The sequence below is a fragment of the Myodes glareolus genome, chromosome 16 (genome assembly GCF_982192425.1).
Source record: "Myodes glareolus chromosome 16, mMyoGla1.1, whole genome shotgun sequence".
Taxonomy (NCBI): Eukaryota; Metazoa; Chordata; class Mammalia; order Rodentia; family Cricetidae; genus Myodes; species Myodes glareolus.
In genome coordinates, this window is record NC_142041.1 from 19,105,752 (window position 1) to 19,124,885 (window position 19,134).

The 19,134-nt window shown below is 46.2% G+C and overlaps 1 protein-coding gene across 6 annotated transcripts in view; it reads left to right on the forward strand.

Moving 5' to 3' along the window:
• Epb41l4b (erythrocyte membrane protein band 4.1 like 4B) overlaps positions 1–19,134 on the forward strand; it is a 156,966-nt gene that overhangs the window by 34,912 nt on the left and 102,920 nt on the right. For all 6 annotated transcript variants that reach the window (XM_085677124.2, XM_048419756.3, XM_085677125.2 and 3 more), the window contains exon 2: positions 14,307–14,411. In XM_085677124.2, the coding sequence (XP_085533250.2) occupies positions 14,307–14,411 (105 nt within the window). The remainder of the gene's footprint in view (positions 1–14,306; positions 14,412–19,134) is intronic.

Below are 19,134 nucleotides of genomic sequence, written 5' to 3' on the forward strand. Positions count from 1 at the left end.
TTACAAAAATCCCAAACCAGGCTAATCTCAGTCTTCCTTTTGATGGATTATTAGACCTCAGACACCTTGTACTGTGGCAGGCTTTCGACTCCAAGCACATGGCGTTAGGTCTGTGTCCTGGCGGGGCCCAAGGTCTGGGTGAAAGCAGTCTTGCTCTGTTGGGATGGGGCACCAGCTGACGGGCATGCCCCCTTGCTTTCTTGTTGATACAGCCGTTGAGCAAGATTGACAGAGTCCACGAGAGCATTGCCATCTTCTCAAGAGTGGCGAAGGTCATATTCAGATTGCTGGAGGGATCGTAGAACTGGGTTTCTAATCCAGCAATGTGACCCAACAGAGACATGGGGGGCAGGCCTGTTAGAACAGCTGTGCATTTATAGCAGGGCCTTTAATGAGGCACTGTGGGTCCAGTACTCCGGTAACCCCCAACTCCGGTCCTGCCTATGGCACTTCCACGTTATAAAAGTGAGATGGGTCAGTGAGAGATGGAATAACAGGCCCAAACTCTCAGTGTACTTAACGTACAACAGATCTCAGGCCAATTTAAGAATGGTGAAACTTAATGGTAGCAAATTTGAAAACAAACCAAACACCCATCTGTTCATAGGTTCAGAAATGAGGAGCATAGTGGCTGGGATGCAGTTCAGTAAAGCGCGTGCCTAGTTTGTTCAGGGTCCTGGTTTGAGCGTCAGCCCTGCAAAATTATTTTTTAAAGGTTTTGGTTTTTTTGTTTTAACCCTTACATGGGAATCTAAAATTTATTTGTATTTTATGTTTAAAAGAACGAGGTGGCACATGCCTGTAATCTTGGTACTCAGTGAGTGGAAGCAGGAACACCATAGTTCTAGCCTGGTAACACCCCATCTGAATAAAATAAGGCATTTTCTAGCATGTGTAAGGCCCTGAATTTGATCAGTACAAAATTTCAAATAAAAAATTTCAAAACAGATAAATAAACAGAAAATATGTAAATAAATAGATTTTCATTGGAAGAGGCCACAATGGGAAATGATACATATTGTTTTAAGACAGGGTTTCTCTGTGTAGCCCTGACTGTCCTGTAACTTACTCTGTAGATCAGTCTGGCCTCAAATTCAGAGATCCACCTGTCTCTGCCTCCGAGTGCTGGGATTAAAGGCGTGTACCACCACTGCCTGGTGGGATATGATTTATAAAACACCAGTGTCATAATGGGTGTTAGAGATGTCAGGGGTTCTGGGGTTGGGGGTGATGCTTGTACAAGAGTTTTGTTCTCAGGTTTCAGCCAGTTATAGAAAATTTTATATTTTCTTTTCTATAAATTCACCACTGGAATGGCGAGAACAGACTTCTGAAACAGTGAGCCATTTGAAAGCTTTCGTGGGGACTGAGGATTTTCCTTAGTCTATATTGTCGCTGATACTTGTATCAATTTCCAGACTCCAGATGGCAGTGGACAAATGAGCAGGGAAGATGCTGGCTCTGGGTTTGACTTGCTGGAGTCAGGATAGGAATGGGGTTAGGAGAAGAGTACCTAAGGCGAAGGAGAGAAGACTGTCTGACTGTACAGGCAGGGCTGATATGGAAGGCGGCGTGGATATTGTATTTGGAGGGCATCAGGCTTCAGAACTTGACTGAAATTCAGGGTACTTGTAGGGCCCTCGGGAGAGGCAGAACTTCTCAGAATTTGGGCCAGGTTGGTTTTGCAAAGTCCCTGATTATGCTGGAGGGCACACACGCTTGCTTCCCTGGTGAGTACTTTGAAGCAGAGAAACCTGTCTTGAATAACAGCTTCTCTCAGAGACGCAGTAGCAGTGGTAGTAGGGTGGTAGTGGGCAGATGCAGACCTAGAGGTGTGGGGACCACTCGAGGCCACTGCTGTCACCTGGGTATGAAGTAATGGAGATGGAGGGGAAGAGGGGCACACAGGGACATGCCGTGTGACGGATGTGGAGCAGGTGCATTGAGAGGGCTCCTGCAGTCGCTTTCATTGTTTAGACCCTGTGCTTTTCTAATTTAGCTCCCAACTAGAATGTATATACTCACTCACTGAGCACGCACGCACAGCTTAGCTTCCCTCTTCCTTTGAAGTCCACCCGGGAAGCCTGGCTTTTTCTATTTTGGAGACAGATGAGATCTGGACGGTTGACTCCTGCCGTCTTTGATCTATAACTAAGTTTGACCTGTTTGCATTGCAGCTGGGGCGGGTTGCAGTAAGACATTGCCAATGGTATCTTATCTAAGGTCGCGTAGTTCCTTTATTTAGGGCGCGCAGTGAAGACACCAGCTGTCCAGCAGTCTCCCTTATCAGAAACAGGGCTAGGAACTTGTGAGTCAGCACAGTAGCCTCCTGGCTGGCAAGCAGAGACAGCACAGAGCCCCTGCCTTTCCCTAGTAACTGTCTGTCTGCCTGCCCACCCCAGCTTTGGTTTGCAACTGTGGACTCCTTGCAGCTTTTAACGAGCTTGTTATTTCCAGCGCCCGTCAAATCAGAAGGCGCTGCTACAAAGAGGCACACTGATCAAAGCTACTCGTCCTTGGGAAAAATGAGGTGTCGAGGTGGGAGGCATAAGAATTAGGGCTGTGGGGCTAGAGAGCTGGCTCAGCGGTTAAGACCACTGGCTGCTCTTCCAGAGGACCCTAGTTCAATTCCAAGCACCTAAATGGCCGCTCACAACTGTCTGTAACTCTAAGATCTGACACCCTCATATAGGCATATATGCAGGCAAAATGCCAATGCAAATAAATAAATAAATATTTTAAAATAGAATTAGGGCTGCAAGAACTCAAGGCAGAGTTTGCTAGAGCTGACTGTATTGGGGGGGGGCAGCTTGGCATATAAGTCTGGTGATAGGCACAGCATCACTGCATTCTGGAACCGCAGGCCTGACTATGGCGTCCCTTTCAGGACATGCAGCCTCACAGGGCAGAAGGTACATGTTGTGTGTGTGTGTCCTAAGCTGCTTTTCACAACCTAGATGCTCAGCAAGTGCTCATTCACCGAGGACTCCCTGCAGTGAGCAGGGAATAGCTATCCTGGTTCTAAACTATTTATTTAGGCTTTGACAGTAAGTTCTGTTTTTATTTCTTGTTACTTGTATCTATGTGCCTATGTATCTATTTCTTATTACTTGTGTCTATGTGCCTATGTATTTGTTTCTTATTACTTGTGTCTATGTGCCTATGTATCTGTTTCTTATTATTTGTATCTATGTGCCTATGTATCTATTTCTTATTACTTGTGTCTATGTGCCTATGTATTTGTTTCTTATTGTTTGTATCTATATTCCTGAGTGTAGGTTTGTGCATGTGAGTGCGTTCATTACCTGTAAAGGCCAGAAGTGGGTGTTGGATCACCAGGAGCTAGAGTTGCAGGCACTTGTAAGCTCTCTAACATAGGTGCTGGGAACAAGCTCATGTCCTCTGGAAGAGCAGCGAATACTTTTAAATTTGTGGAGTCATCTCTCCAGCCCAGGGTTTTTAATTTTATCTTGAGACAGGCTCTTACTGTGTAGCCCTTGCTGGTGTGGAATTTGCTTGGTAGACGAGGCTGGTCCACATATCCATCATCCTCTGTATCTATAATCCAGATAGTTGGATTAAGGGCATTCGCCGCTGTACTGGTTTTTGTTGTTGGCTTTTTTGTTGCTGTTCTATTTTGTTTTGAGACATGAGCTCCTGTCGCCCTGTCTGGCCTAGAACTCACAGCAGAGCATGGGCTTGAGCCCTTGACTCCCCTGCCTCCACCACCCAAGGTTAGGATACAGGTGTGCACGCCCACACTCTTGTTTTCTAACCCCCGCTACATCTCCAGGACTTGGACGGGTGATTGGAAGTTGATGAACGATCAGCAAATGCTTGTTAAATGAGTGAATGGCTAAATCTGGCACCGATGGGGAGACTTGGTTTATTTCAAAGCATCAGGAATGGCTTCCACAGTAACTTATCTCCTATGGTAACCATTAGACAGCACTTCACATAATTGCAACAAAATCGTGTTTAGGTAAATGGCCTTGGAAGTGCAGTTGGTTCCCTAGGCGCTGGTTCACGGAATACAGGATTGGAAAATTGGAAAATATTGCAATGAGCATGTTTTCATGTTTAGACGTGCCGCTTCTGATGCGCCATTAGTCTGTGGTTGATGCCGTTGCGCAGCCCATCCCCTGCATTTCCTTCTTGACCTCAGATCCCACAATATAGCTCCCTGGTTATCCACCTATGCGTCACCTATGTAGGTTCTGATGTGGGACAGTTGGGCTCTGTGCTTTGGAGGGACAGGGATGTGATTACTCAGGTGAGCATAACTAAGTCCTGCCCTCAGGGAGTGCTCACTTGAAGGAGGAGTGAGATGGGAGGCATAGACAGCTGTACCCCAAGGTGATCCTGTGTAAAGTTACAGGCATGCCCTTACCAGTGCGGCTGGGAGGAGGGAGCATAAACCCTGCTCCATGTGATGAGGTGTTTGACAGTACAGGTAAACTGAGTTATCTGGAGCCTCTTGAGGTTTGAGAGCTGCCTTTGTAGGGTAGGTGGTCTGAGAGGTGGTGGGCTCTAGTGCAGTGCCCTCAACGTCCCATCTTCATCCTTCTAGTGACCCCCCCCGAGCGTCTGCTGTGAGGACCCCTCCAGCCTTGGCTTCATGTCCCCTCTCTCTGTGAAGCTGGCAAGGATGGCTGAGAATTCATTATTCCAGCAGAAGATATAGTTAGGAACACAGTTGATTGTTTTCAGATACACAGGAAGCAGCCTTGAATCCACCAAGGGAGGGTCTGGCATGACAGGAGGATCGCTTTCCCATGAAAAAGTTCCTTCCCTTGCCGCTACCCTAAGGATCCAGGAGGAATAGTGTTGGGAATGAAGTCGAGTGGTGGTGTGCGCTGGCCCTTTTTGCTGTGCAGCATCTGTTAATAATCTGTGATTGATGAGATCATATATTGGAGGGTAAGTCTTGAATCCAAACCGAGAGGCACAGGTTGGGTGCAGACTGCATTTGGGGCTGCTTGAGTTTTGTGGCCCTGCAAACACCTACAGGACAAGTTTGGGTTGGGGATAGTGGTTTGGGGAGCATTATGAACTGCCTCGTGTCACAGTGGGTAGCCCATCTGGGCCCTGGGCACAGTCTCTTGCTTCCTCCCAGCCTAGGTCTTCTGCCATTTCCTGCTCCTAAAGCCTTTCTTAACTAGTTCTGTCCCACTAGGAACTCCTTAATGAAGCCTTGGCTCCACAATAGCAGGTGTTGCTTGCGGCTGGCTGCACTGGAGAGCAACAGGAAACATATCCTGAGGATTGCTTGTTATGGGCAAGAAGGCAGAATGCCTGAATTTCACTCTCCCCTCCTCCTCCCCCAATTGTATTTGTTGTCTGACAGCTGTCCAAAGGTCAATTTTAAAGAGAAGTTTAACGGAAAACATTCACTGTTTTCCATTTGAATATGTCTATTTTTATGTCAGGAAATCTATTTTATAAAGCAGTTCATAATATACAATGCGTATGTTTTAATACTTTATTATTATTGTATGCGCCTGGTGCATGTGGTGGGGGAGGGTATATCCATACCATGGTGTCTGTGTGGAAGCCAGAGGGCCATTCTGTGGAGATGACGCTCGCCTTCCACCTTTACTTGGGTTCCAGAGCTCTGCCTCAGGTTGTCAGATTTGTGTGGCAAGTGCCTTGATCCACGGAGCCATCTTGCCAGTCCTACAGTGCCTGTGCTTTTGTGTAGTTGGAATCAAAGCTCATTTACTTCTTTACACTAATCTCCCTCTTTGTAATCATCCTCTCTACTGGTAAGGCAATATCTGGAGTGCTGGTGTGCCACTGTCCTTTGTTTCTTGTGCTTGGGATGTTAGCTGGCTTGTTTTCTCCAGTGGGATGCACCGTAGAGACCTTCATTGTACATTTAGCCTTCTGCTTCTGTTGTTGCCTTCAGCGGAGTCGGTCCAGAAAGGAGAGAGTCCAGTCTGTAGCCTTGTGGATGCTAAGGATCAGAACTCAGGACCTTGTGATATTGTTTTTGCCCTCTACCGTGAAGCTTCATCCAAACGTGTATCCTAGACAGTGTGTGTTCGTGTGTTCTGATCTTGCATTTTCTAAGACAGTCTTTTAGCTCTTTGAACCTAGGGTTGCCTCTCCATACCCCATCTCTTCTCCTTCCTATACTAGGAATGGGGTACTTTTCATGATGGGGTTCCTAGAGGTTTTTTCCTAGACTGGATTTTGTGGAGAGACTGAAGCAACTTGTCCACTCAGGAAGTGGGATGTTCTGCCACGGGGACACAGTGGCTGGTTACCCGATGGGATGGGAGTTGCCATTCTGCAGTCATTCAGACTGTGAAATATTGATGCTGCAGTGTTCTCATTCTGATTGTTTGACATATTGAAATTCTTCAATAAAGGAAACATGCATTTAGTATGTTAATAGCTTTACTGGGATTCACATGGTGTTCATCACCTTCTAAGTGTCCAGTCCAGAGGCTTTTAGTAGATGCAGAATTGTAACTGGAAGTTTCCCACCTGCTAGTTCCCTAATAACCACTCTGAGGCTTAATATTGATTACAAACCGTTTGGCCAATGGCTCAAGCTTATTATTACTAACTAGCTTTTACATCTTAAATTAATCCATTTCAATTAGTCTGTATTTTATTACGAGGCATGAGGCTTGCTACCTCACATCTTTCTTCTCTAGCTGCTGGTATCTTCTAGATTTTGCCTTCTTTTTTCCCTTTATCTTTGCTTGGATTTCCTGCCTAGCTCTATTCTGCCTGACTACTGGCCAAATCACCTTCTTTATTAACCAGTGGTAATAAAGCATATTCATAGCTTACAGAGGGGCATCCCACATCATATCCTCTTTTCTGTCTAATTATAAAGGAAGGTTTATCTTTAACATTGTAAAATTACATACAACAAAACAGGTATCAAGCAAGAATTATAGTTGTAATATTTAGTCTATTTGTATTTGGTAAAATTAAAAAAATACTCCATTATATTTTTGTGTCTAAAGTTTCATATCTAATTTTATATTATATCTCTTATCATAACTAAGGAAAACTGTAATTAAAACTAAACCATCCAAGACTGATGCGGGAGAATTGTCTGTATTCTGTCAATCATATTTTAATAAAACGCTGATTGGCCAGGCAGGCAGTATAGGTGGGAAAACCAGACAGGAAGTAGAGGTGATGCAATGAGAACAGGAGAATTCTGGGAAGCAAGGAGGTTCCTCTGCCATTCCTGTGCAGACCACCGAAGAGACAGCATGTAACCTGCCCAGCTGAAAAAGGTACGGAGCCATTATGGCTAACATAGATGAGAATAATGGGTTAATATAAGTTATAAGAGTTAACAAGAAGCCTGACCTAATGAGCCAATCAGTTTATAACCTTATGGAGTCCTGTGTGTAATTTCTCTTTGGGATTTGTCGGCTGTTGGGGTACCGGGTGGGACGGAAACCCCAACAAGCCGGCCCTCATGTTACATATGGTGCCCAGACGTGGATAACTGAATCCACAGAAAGCCTGAGAAAGCTTGGAAAAGAATAGAGTAAAGCATGGCTTCTTGGTGGCAGCAATTTCTCAGGTCTACTTTGCTTGCTAGAGGCAAGCAAGCGCTCTCATCTGAGAGAGGCTTCCTGACTCAGCTTTAGCTGCAAAACCTTGCAGCTCTTTAAAGAGGTCCTGCCACAAAACACTTAAATGTTGTTGATGACAAGCTGAACGCATTCTTTTCAGTTTTCAGCTGTAGCAGGAGAAAAGCTGTGCTGTTTTAAAATGCCGGCTATGTGGGCTGTCCTGCCAGAGCAAACTCTGACTCTTTCAGGCAGGCAGTCCGACTGAGTGTGGTCTATGAGCAGAATGCTGCAGCTTGCTTGCTGGCAAGGACCTTGAAACGCCATAGAGTTGTGGCAGTGAACACAGCTCTGGCTGGTACCTCAGCCTTGAGGCTGAAAAGCTAAGGAATGAGCTGGATCTAGCTGTCAAAGCCACGGCTCTCCATATTGCTTAGTAAATTAATGGCTCATGTGGTCAGAAAAAGAAAAATATACAGTAAAGAGAGATTCAAAGAGGAAGAAAACCTCTAAATGGTTTACAGTGTGTATATGCAGGCTAAAAGTTAGTTCTTAATGTAAAAAAAGGAAAGAGAGTAGTTGTGTGTGGTGGTACACACCTTAAATCCCAATGCCTGGGAGGCAGAGGCATATTGACCTCTGTGACTTCAAGGGACAGAGGTAGAGATTGACCTCTGTGACTTCAAGGTGTGGTAGCACACGCCTTTAATCCCAATTCCTGGGAGGCAGAGACAGATCTCTGTGAGTTCAAGGTGTGGTAGCATACACCTTTAATCCCAGCACTGGGGAGGCAGAGACAGGAGGATCTCTGTGAGTTCAAAGACAGCCTGGTCTACAGTGTTATTCCAGGACAAAGATATACAAAGATCCTGTCTCAAAAAGTAAAAGTAAAAATAAAAGAAATAGAGGTTAAAATAAAGCCACATAAAGATGGAAAATGCACAGAGAATCTTCATACTGTATGCTATTATGCTCTCTTTAAATTGTTTGATTGCTGAGGAAGGAGCAATAACTGCTAAAAGACTTTTGTTTATAAATGCTGCTGAACTAACCCAGGATAGGAATTTTGAAAATACCTTGGCTTCAAAACTGAAGTCAAAAGGTATGTTACTTTGGAGAAGAGATTTTGCTTTTGTTTCCACAGAAAACGAGAGACTCTGGATTTATTCAGAGTTAAGAATAATCACCTTTGACCAAGGGAGGCCACCTGAAAAATCTCCGATAGGAACAGATGGCCCAGATGTCTGAGTTCTACATCCAGAACAGATTCAAGACTACTGCCTGAGATGATCGAGACTCACAGGATACTCCAGTCATGACTTGATTATAACTCTAAATTTTCTTTAGGTCCCCATAAGATCATCAGCGCCCCCAACAAGCAGGAAGTAGCCTGAAATACTACGCCCACATTCCCAACAAATGGACTATGGGTATTTTCCTTTGTTAAAAAAAAAAAAAGAGGGAAATGATGCGGGAGAATTGTCTGTATTCTGTCAATCATATTTTAATAAAACGCTGATTGGCCAGGCAGGCAGTATAGGTGGGAAAACCAGACAGGAAGTAGAGGTGATGCAATGAGAACAGGAGAATTCTGGGAAGCAAGGAGGTTCCTCTGCCATTCCTGTGCAGACCACCGAAGAGACAGCATGTAACCTGCCCAGCTGAAAAAGGTACGGAGCCATTATGGCTAACATAGATGAGAATAATGGGTTAATATAAGTTATAAGAGTTAACAAGAAGCCTGACCTAATGGGCCAATCAGTTTATAACCTTATGGAGTCCTGTGTGTAATTTCTCTTTGGGATTTGTCGGCTGTTGGGGTACCGGGTGGGACGGAAACCCCAACAAGCCGGCCCTCATGTTACACAAGACCTCAGAAGGATATAATATTACCTGAGTAACTGGGAAGTATGTTGTAAGCAATTTCACATACTCTAGAAATGACAGAGATAGCTGGCTGCCCGTCACCCACAGCTCTTCTGTAACATTGGGCCATCCGTCGTCAGCCTATTGGCCTAGAGTGTTTGGAAGGCTTCTCAGTGAAGCAGGAAATTTGAAGCTGTCCCACCTAAATTGGTAGTTTGTCACTCATTTTCTTCTGTGCCCTCCAGAATATCTAGCAAACTCTTCCAGAAGAAAGAGCCCTGAAGGACTGGCCCGTTTTGCTTTGGCAAGTTCAACAGTCACTTTTCTGTGGGTCCTGCATGTCCAGTTTATACAGCATATGGTCAAGCAGTTCAGGCAAGAACAGTTTTTTGCCCAAATGTCTAGCCTTGCCACGTTGAAAGCAAACTCCATAAGGAGATTCTTTGATGCCCGTCATCCTCTTGAAGTAATTGGTGCTGCCCGGAGCAGACATGTCTCACTGTTGAGAAAGTCTAAGTTCTTAAAACATTTTACATGCCATATTCTGTAAGTCTTTGAAGAGTTTGAAGAGTACCTATCCATCTGAAATATATCTTTGTATATCTAGAAAACCTAACATTTCTATAAGTTTGACTGTAATAAATGTCTATTAATTTGTATTTCTTAAGTATACATTACATTTTAAAATGAGCTGCATAAACATAATACCTTAAACAAGAGTAGAAATATACATATGGCATAACAAAATTGACTTTAAATTTGTATCAGTAAGCCAAAATCCATACCAATGTAAAGTATTTTGAGATTAACATCTGTTTTTTTGAATTAAAGTAGATTTAATAATCTACCTTTGTCATCATTTCTATATCATAGCCCCCCCTTTTTAAGAAAGAGATTATGACTATTGATCATTTATAACCAACCCCCTTTAAGTGAAAATAAACATTTATAAATAATATTTTAGGAACTTGGGCATCGTTTTCTATGCTACTTCCTGCTGATTTAGTGCACTGGTAATCTTCTGGGGTTCCTGAGAAAATTTAGAATTATTGTTCAGTCTTGACCATAGTACTCTGTGAGACTCCACCATTTGAGCCAGTTGTCTTGAAGCTGGATGTTGGGTCACCTGGGCCATCACTCACATCTGAGACCTCTCAGGGTGTCTTGCTCGAATAAAAACTATATTAGCCTGGAAGGAATCCACAGCTTTTTATCTTCTGTGGAAACAAAAACAGAACCTGTTTCCAAAGCAACATATCCTTAGACCCAAATTTTGAAGTCAGGATACCTTTATGTTGGTTTATTTTAGCAGCCCCACAAACATATGTCTCTCTGTAGTTAACTTACTAACAGTCAAAAATTCAAAGAAAACACAATAGCATGTATAATCCAAACTCCCTATGTATTTTCCATATTTACATGGCTTATTATAATTTTTCTTACTCTATTTCCTTTTTAAGAACCTCCGTTTATTGTCTTTAAATTATTGTTTTAACCTATGACTCTGTCTATCCTTTTATCCTTTCTCTCCCAAGCCTATGCGTATTTATCAAATACATTATGACTTGTTTAGAGGCCTTTTTGTCTAAATCTGCCTTTATTGAGTATTTATAATCATTTTCTGACCAGGAGAGTTTTTTAAAATGTTAAGCAGGCGTGGCAAGGACCAAAGATGGAGTCTTTCCTGTTGGCTCCTCCCCGTTCTGCTTTCCAACATGGTGGAGTAATCACCGTCAGCCCTGGGAGCCCTGTTCACCGCCTCTGGGAAGCAGTGGGCTCACACTGCCACTAAGCACACTGCCCATAAACCTTTCCTGTCTATGTGAGTTAAAGCTAAATCTGCCATGCAGCTTGGGGATACCTCTGTGTCCTGCAGTGGGAATCCACTATGCTGTGTTCAAGCCCAAATGTCATGGTGTCTGCACCACAGCCTGCATGAGAGACTTAAGAAATCCAGTTTGGCTTCGTTTCTTCGTACTTAAAACAGTTTTTTTTTAAAGCTTTTTTAGGTCTTATATGGATCCATGCTAGATCGTGGGTGCTACTGGTAACTGGAGTTTCTCTCCCACCCATCAATCCCGAATAACTGCTCTGAGGCTTTATATTAATCACAAACTATTTGGCTTAGGCTTATTACTAACTACCTTTTAAATTAACCCATTTCTTTTAGTCTATATTTTACCACAAGGTTTGAGGCTTGTTACCTTACATCTCGTTTCCCTGGCTGCTGGCATCTCCCAAACTTCGCCTTCTTTTTCCCTTTATCTTTGTTTGGATTCCCTGCCTGGCTTTATTCTGCCTGGCTATTGGCCAAATCAGCTTCTTTATTAACCAATGGTAATAAAACATATTCATAACATACAGAGGGGCATCCCACATCACAGAATTCTGCATTTGTCAACACAGTCAATTGTAGAACATTCCATTGGTAAAGCACCAACCTGCCAATCAACCCTCAACTCCCTCAGTCCTAAGCAACCTCTGACCTAATTTCTGTGTCTAGGATTTGCCTGCTCTGATATTTCTTTCTTTTTATTTATTTTGTTTGTTTGTTTGCTTGTTTGTTTGTTTTTGAGGCAGGGTTTTTCTGTGTAACAGTTAGCTGTCCTGGAACTTGCTTTGTAGACCAGGCTGGCCTCGAACTCACAGAGATCCGCCTGCCTCTGCCTCCCAAGTGCTGGGATTAAAGGCGTGTTCCACCACTGTCCAGCCACTCTGACATTTCTTATGATAGGATCGTACAAGTTTGGTGCTTTGTGACCACTGCCTTTGACTGAAGCGGAGGGTTTTCTGAGTCTCTCTCTAGGGTAGCATACATCAGTATTTCAGTCCTTTTCATGGGGTAGTAATAGTCTACCAACTGAATATTCTGTATTTTGATCCATTGATGGCCATTTTAGTTGTTTCTGCCTCCTCGGTATAATGAATAAAGCTGCAAACATCCATGTGCAGCATTTTCATGAGAATGCATTTTTATTTTTCCTGGATATATGCCCCGAGACAGAACTCCAGGCCATGTGCTCATCTGAACATCACAATTTCAGGAGCTGAGAGAGCCTTTCCCAGTGTGGCTGCAGTCTGATACTCCATCAGCGGTATATGAGGAGTGCAGCATGTCCAGCACTTGGCGTTAGGCCTTGTCTTTCCCGGCCATCTGAGTGGGCATGAAACGGGGTCTGCTTGTTGCAGCTGTTTGCCTGTTCCTGTGGCTGTGGATGCTGCTCACCTTCCCAGGTGTTTATTGAACCCTGGTGGTGTCTTCAGAACACCGTATGCACCCTTCTGCTGGTTCTCAATCGGATACTTGTCATTATGGAATTGTAATAATTCTTTTATTTTTTTTCTGGATAAAAGTCTCTATCAGACACAGTTGGCCCTTTACGTCCTTGTTTGGAGCCCAAAGACTGACAAAAAACTGCGTCGGCGCTGAACACGTATAGATGCTTCTATACATTCTCTACGTTAGGTCGTTGTCTAGACAGCACCGTGGAGCAAGAACAGCTCTTCACATAACATCTGTGGTGTCTCCGGTGTCATGAGTCCTCCGGAGGATTTAAGTCATGCGAGAGAATGTGCATAGCTTACTTGCCATGTGTATGAGGGATGTGAGCATCTGTGCATTTTGGTCTTCTTGAATGGTGTTGGAACATTTCCCCCACAGGCTGGAGTGACGACAATATATGATTTACAAACTTCCCCCGTGTTCTGAATTGCCTTTGTGAATTTTTGACATCTCAGTGCCTTTGAAGTACTGAAGCTTCGCTCGTGAATATACAGTTAGTTCATTGTTGCTCTGGTTACTTGGCTCATACTGTTGATGGCATCTCCCGTCAACCACCCCCTCAGCCACGCTCAGGAGGTGCCTGCGTATCGTTGCAAGTTTCATAGTTCTCTCTCTTCCACTGAGGCCTGGTCCGTCTTGAGTTAATTTGTGTGTTTGCTGCTACCTGCTCTTCCCTACAGGGAAGGGTCAGATGATGCCAGCTGCTTCCCCATTGATTGCCCGCGTTTGTATTAAGGAGCGGGCTCCCCAGTCACTGGATGAAGTTGCTGTTTGTTTTCCTTGTCAGTGTTTTTTTTGACACCTAGCTTAAATGTGTTGGCCGTGGTGTAGATTGCAACAGACACACATGCCTGCATTCTGCTTCCATGGGTACTAATAAGCCTCCTCGTTAGTAAAGGTCTGAGTCTTCTTGCAGCAGCAGTCTGTTGGAGATCTCCTCTGTCTTCCTCACAGGAGGCGGGGAAAGCGTCTGCCACCAGCCTGTTTGCAAGGCAGAGGGAGAAGCCGGAGCTATGGCTTCCCAAGGCCATGCCTGTTTCTAAGTAGCGGGTGTGGCCGTTGCATCTGCCTCTCTTCTTCTGTGCATGCTCCATCTGCAAACCACACAGAACCCTGGAGTGGACCTGGGCGTTGGGTTTGAGTCCTAGCTGGATGGCTGCGCACTGTGACAGGTCTTCTCTTTTCCCTGGGCTTTGGTTGATTGCCCTGTAAAAGGAGAGGACTGGCTGAGCCATTTGACAGGAACTAGCACAGTTGCTAAGGTGGCCTGCGTTGACAGCCAGCCCAGGTGTGGCTGTGCTGGAGCAGAGCCCGTTACACCTCTTTGCGGGTTGCCTGGTCTGGGCAAAGCTTACTACTGAAAAGTCATGCATGCAGACAGCCTCCTTCTTGTAAGGAGAGAAGGGTGGACAGTGTTCATCTGGGGTCTTTAACCTCATAGGAATCCATGGGATTCGAGTGTCTTTAATTCTTACTTAACTTAAATAAGACTAGTGATTTACAAAGTTGTATGTTTGTATGCAATTTATGGAGAGGAAAGGATTACTAAAAGTATTGTTTCTTATCCCTCTATCATACCCTTAATTTTCATGTCCCTGTTTGTCTTCCAGAAACATGCCAAAGGCCAGGATTTGTTCGACCAGATCGTGTACCACTTGGACCTGGTGGAAACCGATTATTTTGGTCTGCAGTTTCTCGACTCTGCCCAGGTCACGGTACGTCTTGCTGGGATTCATTTTGAGAACAACTGGCTCCTCATGCTAACGGCGGTGCCACAGGCGCTCCACACTGACCGGGGAAAGAGTGAAACCGAGGTGGTGTGCCGGCGATGAGCTTGGCAGGTGGTGTTGGTGCCCGAATGAAATGCATGCTGGCTGCTTGTCAGCTCCTCCCACCCTTGAGGTAGCCACTGACCAGGAGGCTGTGCCTGGAATGTCTTCCAGAAACATGGCTGAACACAGGGGCACACGATAGGTGCACCGCTAATGTAGGGGTGGAAGAAGAAATCACTTTGATATCTTCTCAGTGGTGGGTGAAGAGGATCCATCACCTTCTGGCGGAACCTGGGGTGGAAGACAGGGGGTGCTGTGAGCACAGCTGAATAGGAGAGGGGCTTCAGGGAACGGTCAGAGCAGGCCTTCGCTCTTGGAGGTGACGGGAAGTCAGAAAAGACTCACCTCGCCCTCTGGAGACAGATGCTAGAGTGAATGACCTCCACACAGCTCAGTGTGGTTCTTTCTTTTAAACTAATTATTTATTTTTTTACAACACTATTTGATGCTGGAAGGGTGTTCTGTCCATATGTATATCTATGTATCATGCGCATGCAGTGGCCGAGGCCAGAGAGGGCGTTGGAGCCCCTGGAACTGGAGTTATAGATGTTTGTGAGCAACCGTGTGGATGCTGGGAATGAAACCCAGGTCCTCTGAAAGAGCAGCCAGTGCTACTGACCCCTGAGCCATCTGTCCAGTCCTAGCACTTCTTTTTCTAAGAGTGGGAGTGAGTTTGCCGTGCTTCTTCCCCACAAGATACCCCTTTGGGTTTCAGAGACGATGCATTCAGCACTCCAAATGTGTTTGCTAAGTGACTGTCACACACCGGGCCCTATTCCAAGCGTGGACGAGAAGGTGGTGGATACTGTTGCTGGAACTAGCATGGCAGGTGGTGGAGAGTTAAGGCTAATTAAGGATCCAGGGAGATGAATCCGCAGTGCAAATGTGAGGGCCTGAGTTTCTGTGTTGGGATTTTTTTTCACCGTGTGAAACAGTGTGTTAACTCATGACATTGCATCCCTGGGGGAGTTGGAGAGAATTCCTCACCCATGTTAAGCCGTGTGGCAGCGCGTGTCTGTAAACCAGCAATGCTGCATCCCTGGGGGAGGTGGAGAGAATTCCTCACCCATGTTAAGCCGTGTGGCAGCGCGTGTCTGTAAGCCAGCAATACTACATCCCTGGGGGAGATGGAGAGAGAGAGCTGTGCCCTGGAGCTTGTTGCTCATTCAGCCTAGTTAACCTGCGAGCTCTGGGCCCGGTGATAAAGCCTGTCTCCACAAACAAGGTGAAGAGTGACTGACAAGTGAAGACAAGGTGAAGAGTGAGCCCATCAGCCCCTACCCACCACGTGTAACCCTGCGTGCACGTGTGTGCATGTGCACGGGCACACACCACCTACCACACACAGACTAAAACTAGACGTGTGGGTCAGGAGGAATAGGCTGCTGGGTGAGACGGCGCCTCGGAAGCTGGGTTTTCCAGGAATGTGTTTGAGCTGGAGGACTGAGGCTCTTCGTACGTGGAAGAAGATGCTTAGCAGATGTTTCCTGGGGAGAGCTATAACATGATGTAGCTGCAGCTGTTCAAAACTGGTGCCTGGCAAATGGGTTTGCGGGAGACTCTTGGGGAGATGCTGAGCCCTGAGGTGATGGAATCTGGCTGTTGGTGCTCCTGGCTACATCGTCCTGAGGGGAACACCCCTTGGGTGTCTGTACACCTGGACACCACCACTTCCCTGTGTACCTTCGGACTTCTGTCTGCTCTCAGTAGAGTCCTTGCCTTGCAACAACGGTTGCCTGCCTGACTGTGTGAGTCCTCTGTTTCCCAGCCAGAGCTTCCCTTTCCTCCCAAGTTCCAGGGAGGCATCCTGCCTTTTCCCTTTCCGTCCCCCTAACCCCGTCTACTTCCTTAAAATTGAGTGTCTGCTCTCTGCCCTTATGGCCTTCACACCCATCCAGGCCTCTTTATATTTTTCTTAACCTGGCTGAACTCAGGACTCGCATTGCTGACTCCGACAATGTTCTAGAGACCCCGTTTCTCTCATTTAAACCTCATTTCAGCAAACCACACAGATTCCTTTGTTCCTGTCCTTCTGACTCATCTCCCACTCCCCAGGCTCCTCTTTTCCCCCCCGCCTTCTTCCCTGCCCTACAGTGACTAGGCAGTGGTCCCTGCTCAGTTGGTCCCCACTCAGTTTTTGGTTCTCCTGCCTGCATGCTGTTTTCTGACCTCCCCTTGGAACCACACCCAGCTGTTTTCTCCGTGGCTTTTCCCAGGCTGCTGAGCATCCTGGAGATGAGTACCTATGTCTTTTGTCTGCAGCAGAGATCACAGGTTCAGCCGCGTCCAAGCCTCCAAGCTGTGTCTCAGGAGTGCGAGCTTCTCACAGGTGCCCGGGTGCCCGTTGGTTCCTTTTCTGGCTCCTACCACAGAATTCGAGTCCTATCCTCCTCACCAATCCTGTCTAGCAGCTGTTCTCCTGCAGAGGAGACGGAGGCCATCTGCCCCAAACTCCTGTGCTTTTTGCTCTGCACCTCCAAGCCTCTCTTCCTGTCTATCCTTACTCCATTTTGGGGTAAACGAGTCGATCTGCCTTTGCATCTTCCTTCTGCAGTAGCACCCACAGTTCCTTTCCGGTTGCTTCCTGAGAACCACTGTCTTTCTTTAGGGTTACTATTGCTGCAACGAACTATGACCAAAAGCAACTTGGGAGGGAAAGGGTTTATTTTGCTCACACTTCCATGTAACAGTTTGTCATCCAAAGCAGTGAGGGCAGGAAGTCAAGCAGGGCAGGAACCTGGAGGCAGGAGCTGACACAAAAGCCACGGAGGGGGGTGCTGCTTGCTGGCTTGCTCAGCTGCTTTCTTGTAGAACCCAGGGCCATCAGCCCAGGGACTGGGTCCTCCCCGACCAATCACTAGTTAAGAAAACGCCTTCCAGCCAGATCTTACAGAGGTCTTTTCTCAATTGAGGCTCCCTCCTCTCTGATGCCTCTAGCTTGGGTCAAGTTGGCATAAGGCCAGCCAGTGCAACCACGTTCAGAGTTTCTCCGCGCTTGGCATCCCCTGATCACCCTAGCCTCTGATACCCTTTAGCCTCTCACGTCCTCCAAACATCTCTATTCTGTCTTAGGTGGATGGTGCTTTTCATTAGATCTACAGTCCTGGGACTGGAACCAGTTCTGGGCCCTGTTCCTGGTTCTGACCCGTCTGGTGGCCTTTGGATAAGCTGTCTTTTTCTCTCCTGACTTCAGTTTCCTCACCTGGTAAAGTGAAGTTTGTCCCCCCAAACTTAAAAGTTCTCAGTCTCGATAGACAGTAACTAGTCTGCAGGTGTCTGCCCCAGGTCTAGCTGGAAAGCTGCCGTTTTTGTCTATGGAACCAAGGGCCCCGCTGGCTTGCCACCCTGTCCTCATCCCTAGGTCTGCAGCCTTTTAGCTTCCTGGAAAGCTTTGGATGTGATTCTCTTAGGAAAGACTTTGCCATGAAGCCCTGCTGACTTGGCTGGCAGGCGATTCCATCACTGTGCGCTTTCACCGTGGAGCAGGATGGATGTTCACAGCAGGGCCCAGGTGTCCCGCCCAGACTAGACACCTGCAGACATCTTGGCTCTGCTGGTCCCGAAGCCGCTCCAGCGTCTTCCTCTGCAGATGCGAGGCATCTGTGGGATCCCCATCTGATTTCAAGTCCGAGGATGTGAGTTACAGTGCTGCCTCCAGGGCCCTTCCTAGCACCTCATCTTTGCTTTTCCAGCTGACACCATCGCAGACTGGTCCCGATGGTGCCAGCCCGTATCTGTGCCATTTCACCGAACCCCTCCCCCACAGATACGTCTCCCTCTACTTAAACTTCTGGGTGTCTCTCTAGATCATTTCCGCAGACTAGCTCATGGTTCATGAAGTGTGTCCTTAGCTCTCTGATTGTTTTTCCTCTATGTAAACCTTGGAGCTTATTTGCCTTCTCTGAAGCCTTATTATGTGTCCTTGGGTTTGGTATTTGTAGATATAAACAAATGGGCTGGGGACGTGGCTCAGCAGTTGAGAACACTTCCAGCTCTTTCAGAGAACCAGGGTTTGGTCCCAGCATCCACATGGCAGTGGTTACTCCAGTCCTAGAGGATCCGCTTCTGGTCTGTGGTACATCATGGGTATTGCATGTGGTACACATAATATATGCAGGCACTCACCATACAGATAAAAGGAAACTTCAGTAGATCTTTCTGACTACCTCCTGAGATTTAACGACGTCCTCTTTGATTTGGGGGGAGCAAGGCGCGCATACCCACGAGCAGCTATCGTAGGAGAGGCATTTGTAGTTCTTTTCATGTGGTGGGGCGCATTTAGACCTTGAGGAATCGCTTAGTAGCACAGCTGAAGTTTTCCATTTCAGGGATATGTTCCTGTTCGGGCACACTGTACGCTTGAGCCTTGGGTGTTCCTGTCTGTATGGTGTGTGCTTTGCCTGTGTGTGTGTGTGTGCTTTGTGTGTGTGTGTGTGTGTGGCGTATGCATGCTAATAATAGTAATACAGGCTTCATAGAGGAGAAAAGGTTTAAACATCTTTCAGGATGTGCTTGTGGGTCTCTGGCTTAGTTTATCTCATACTACAGTAGCACAGTGCTTGATTCAGGGTACTTTACAAGGGAAGCAGGTTGACGTATCACACAG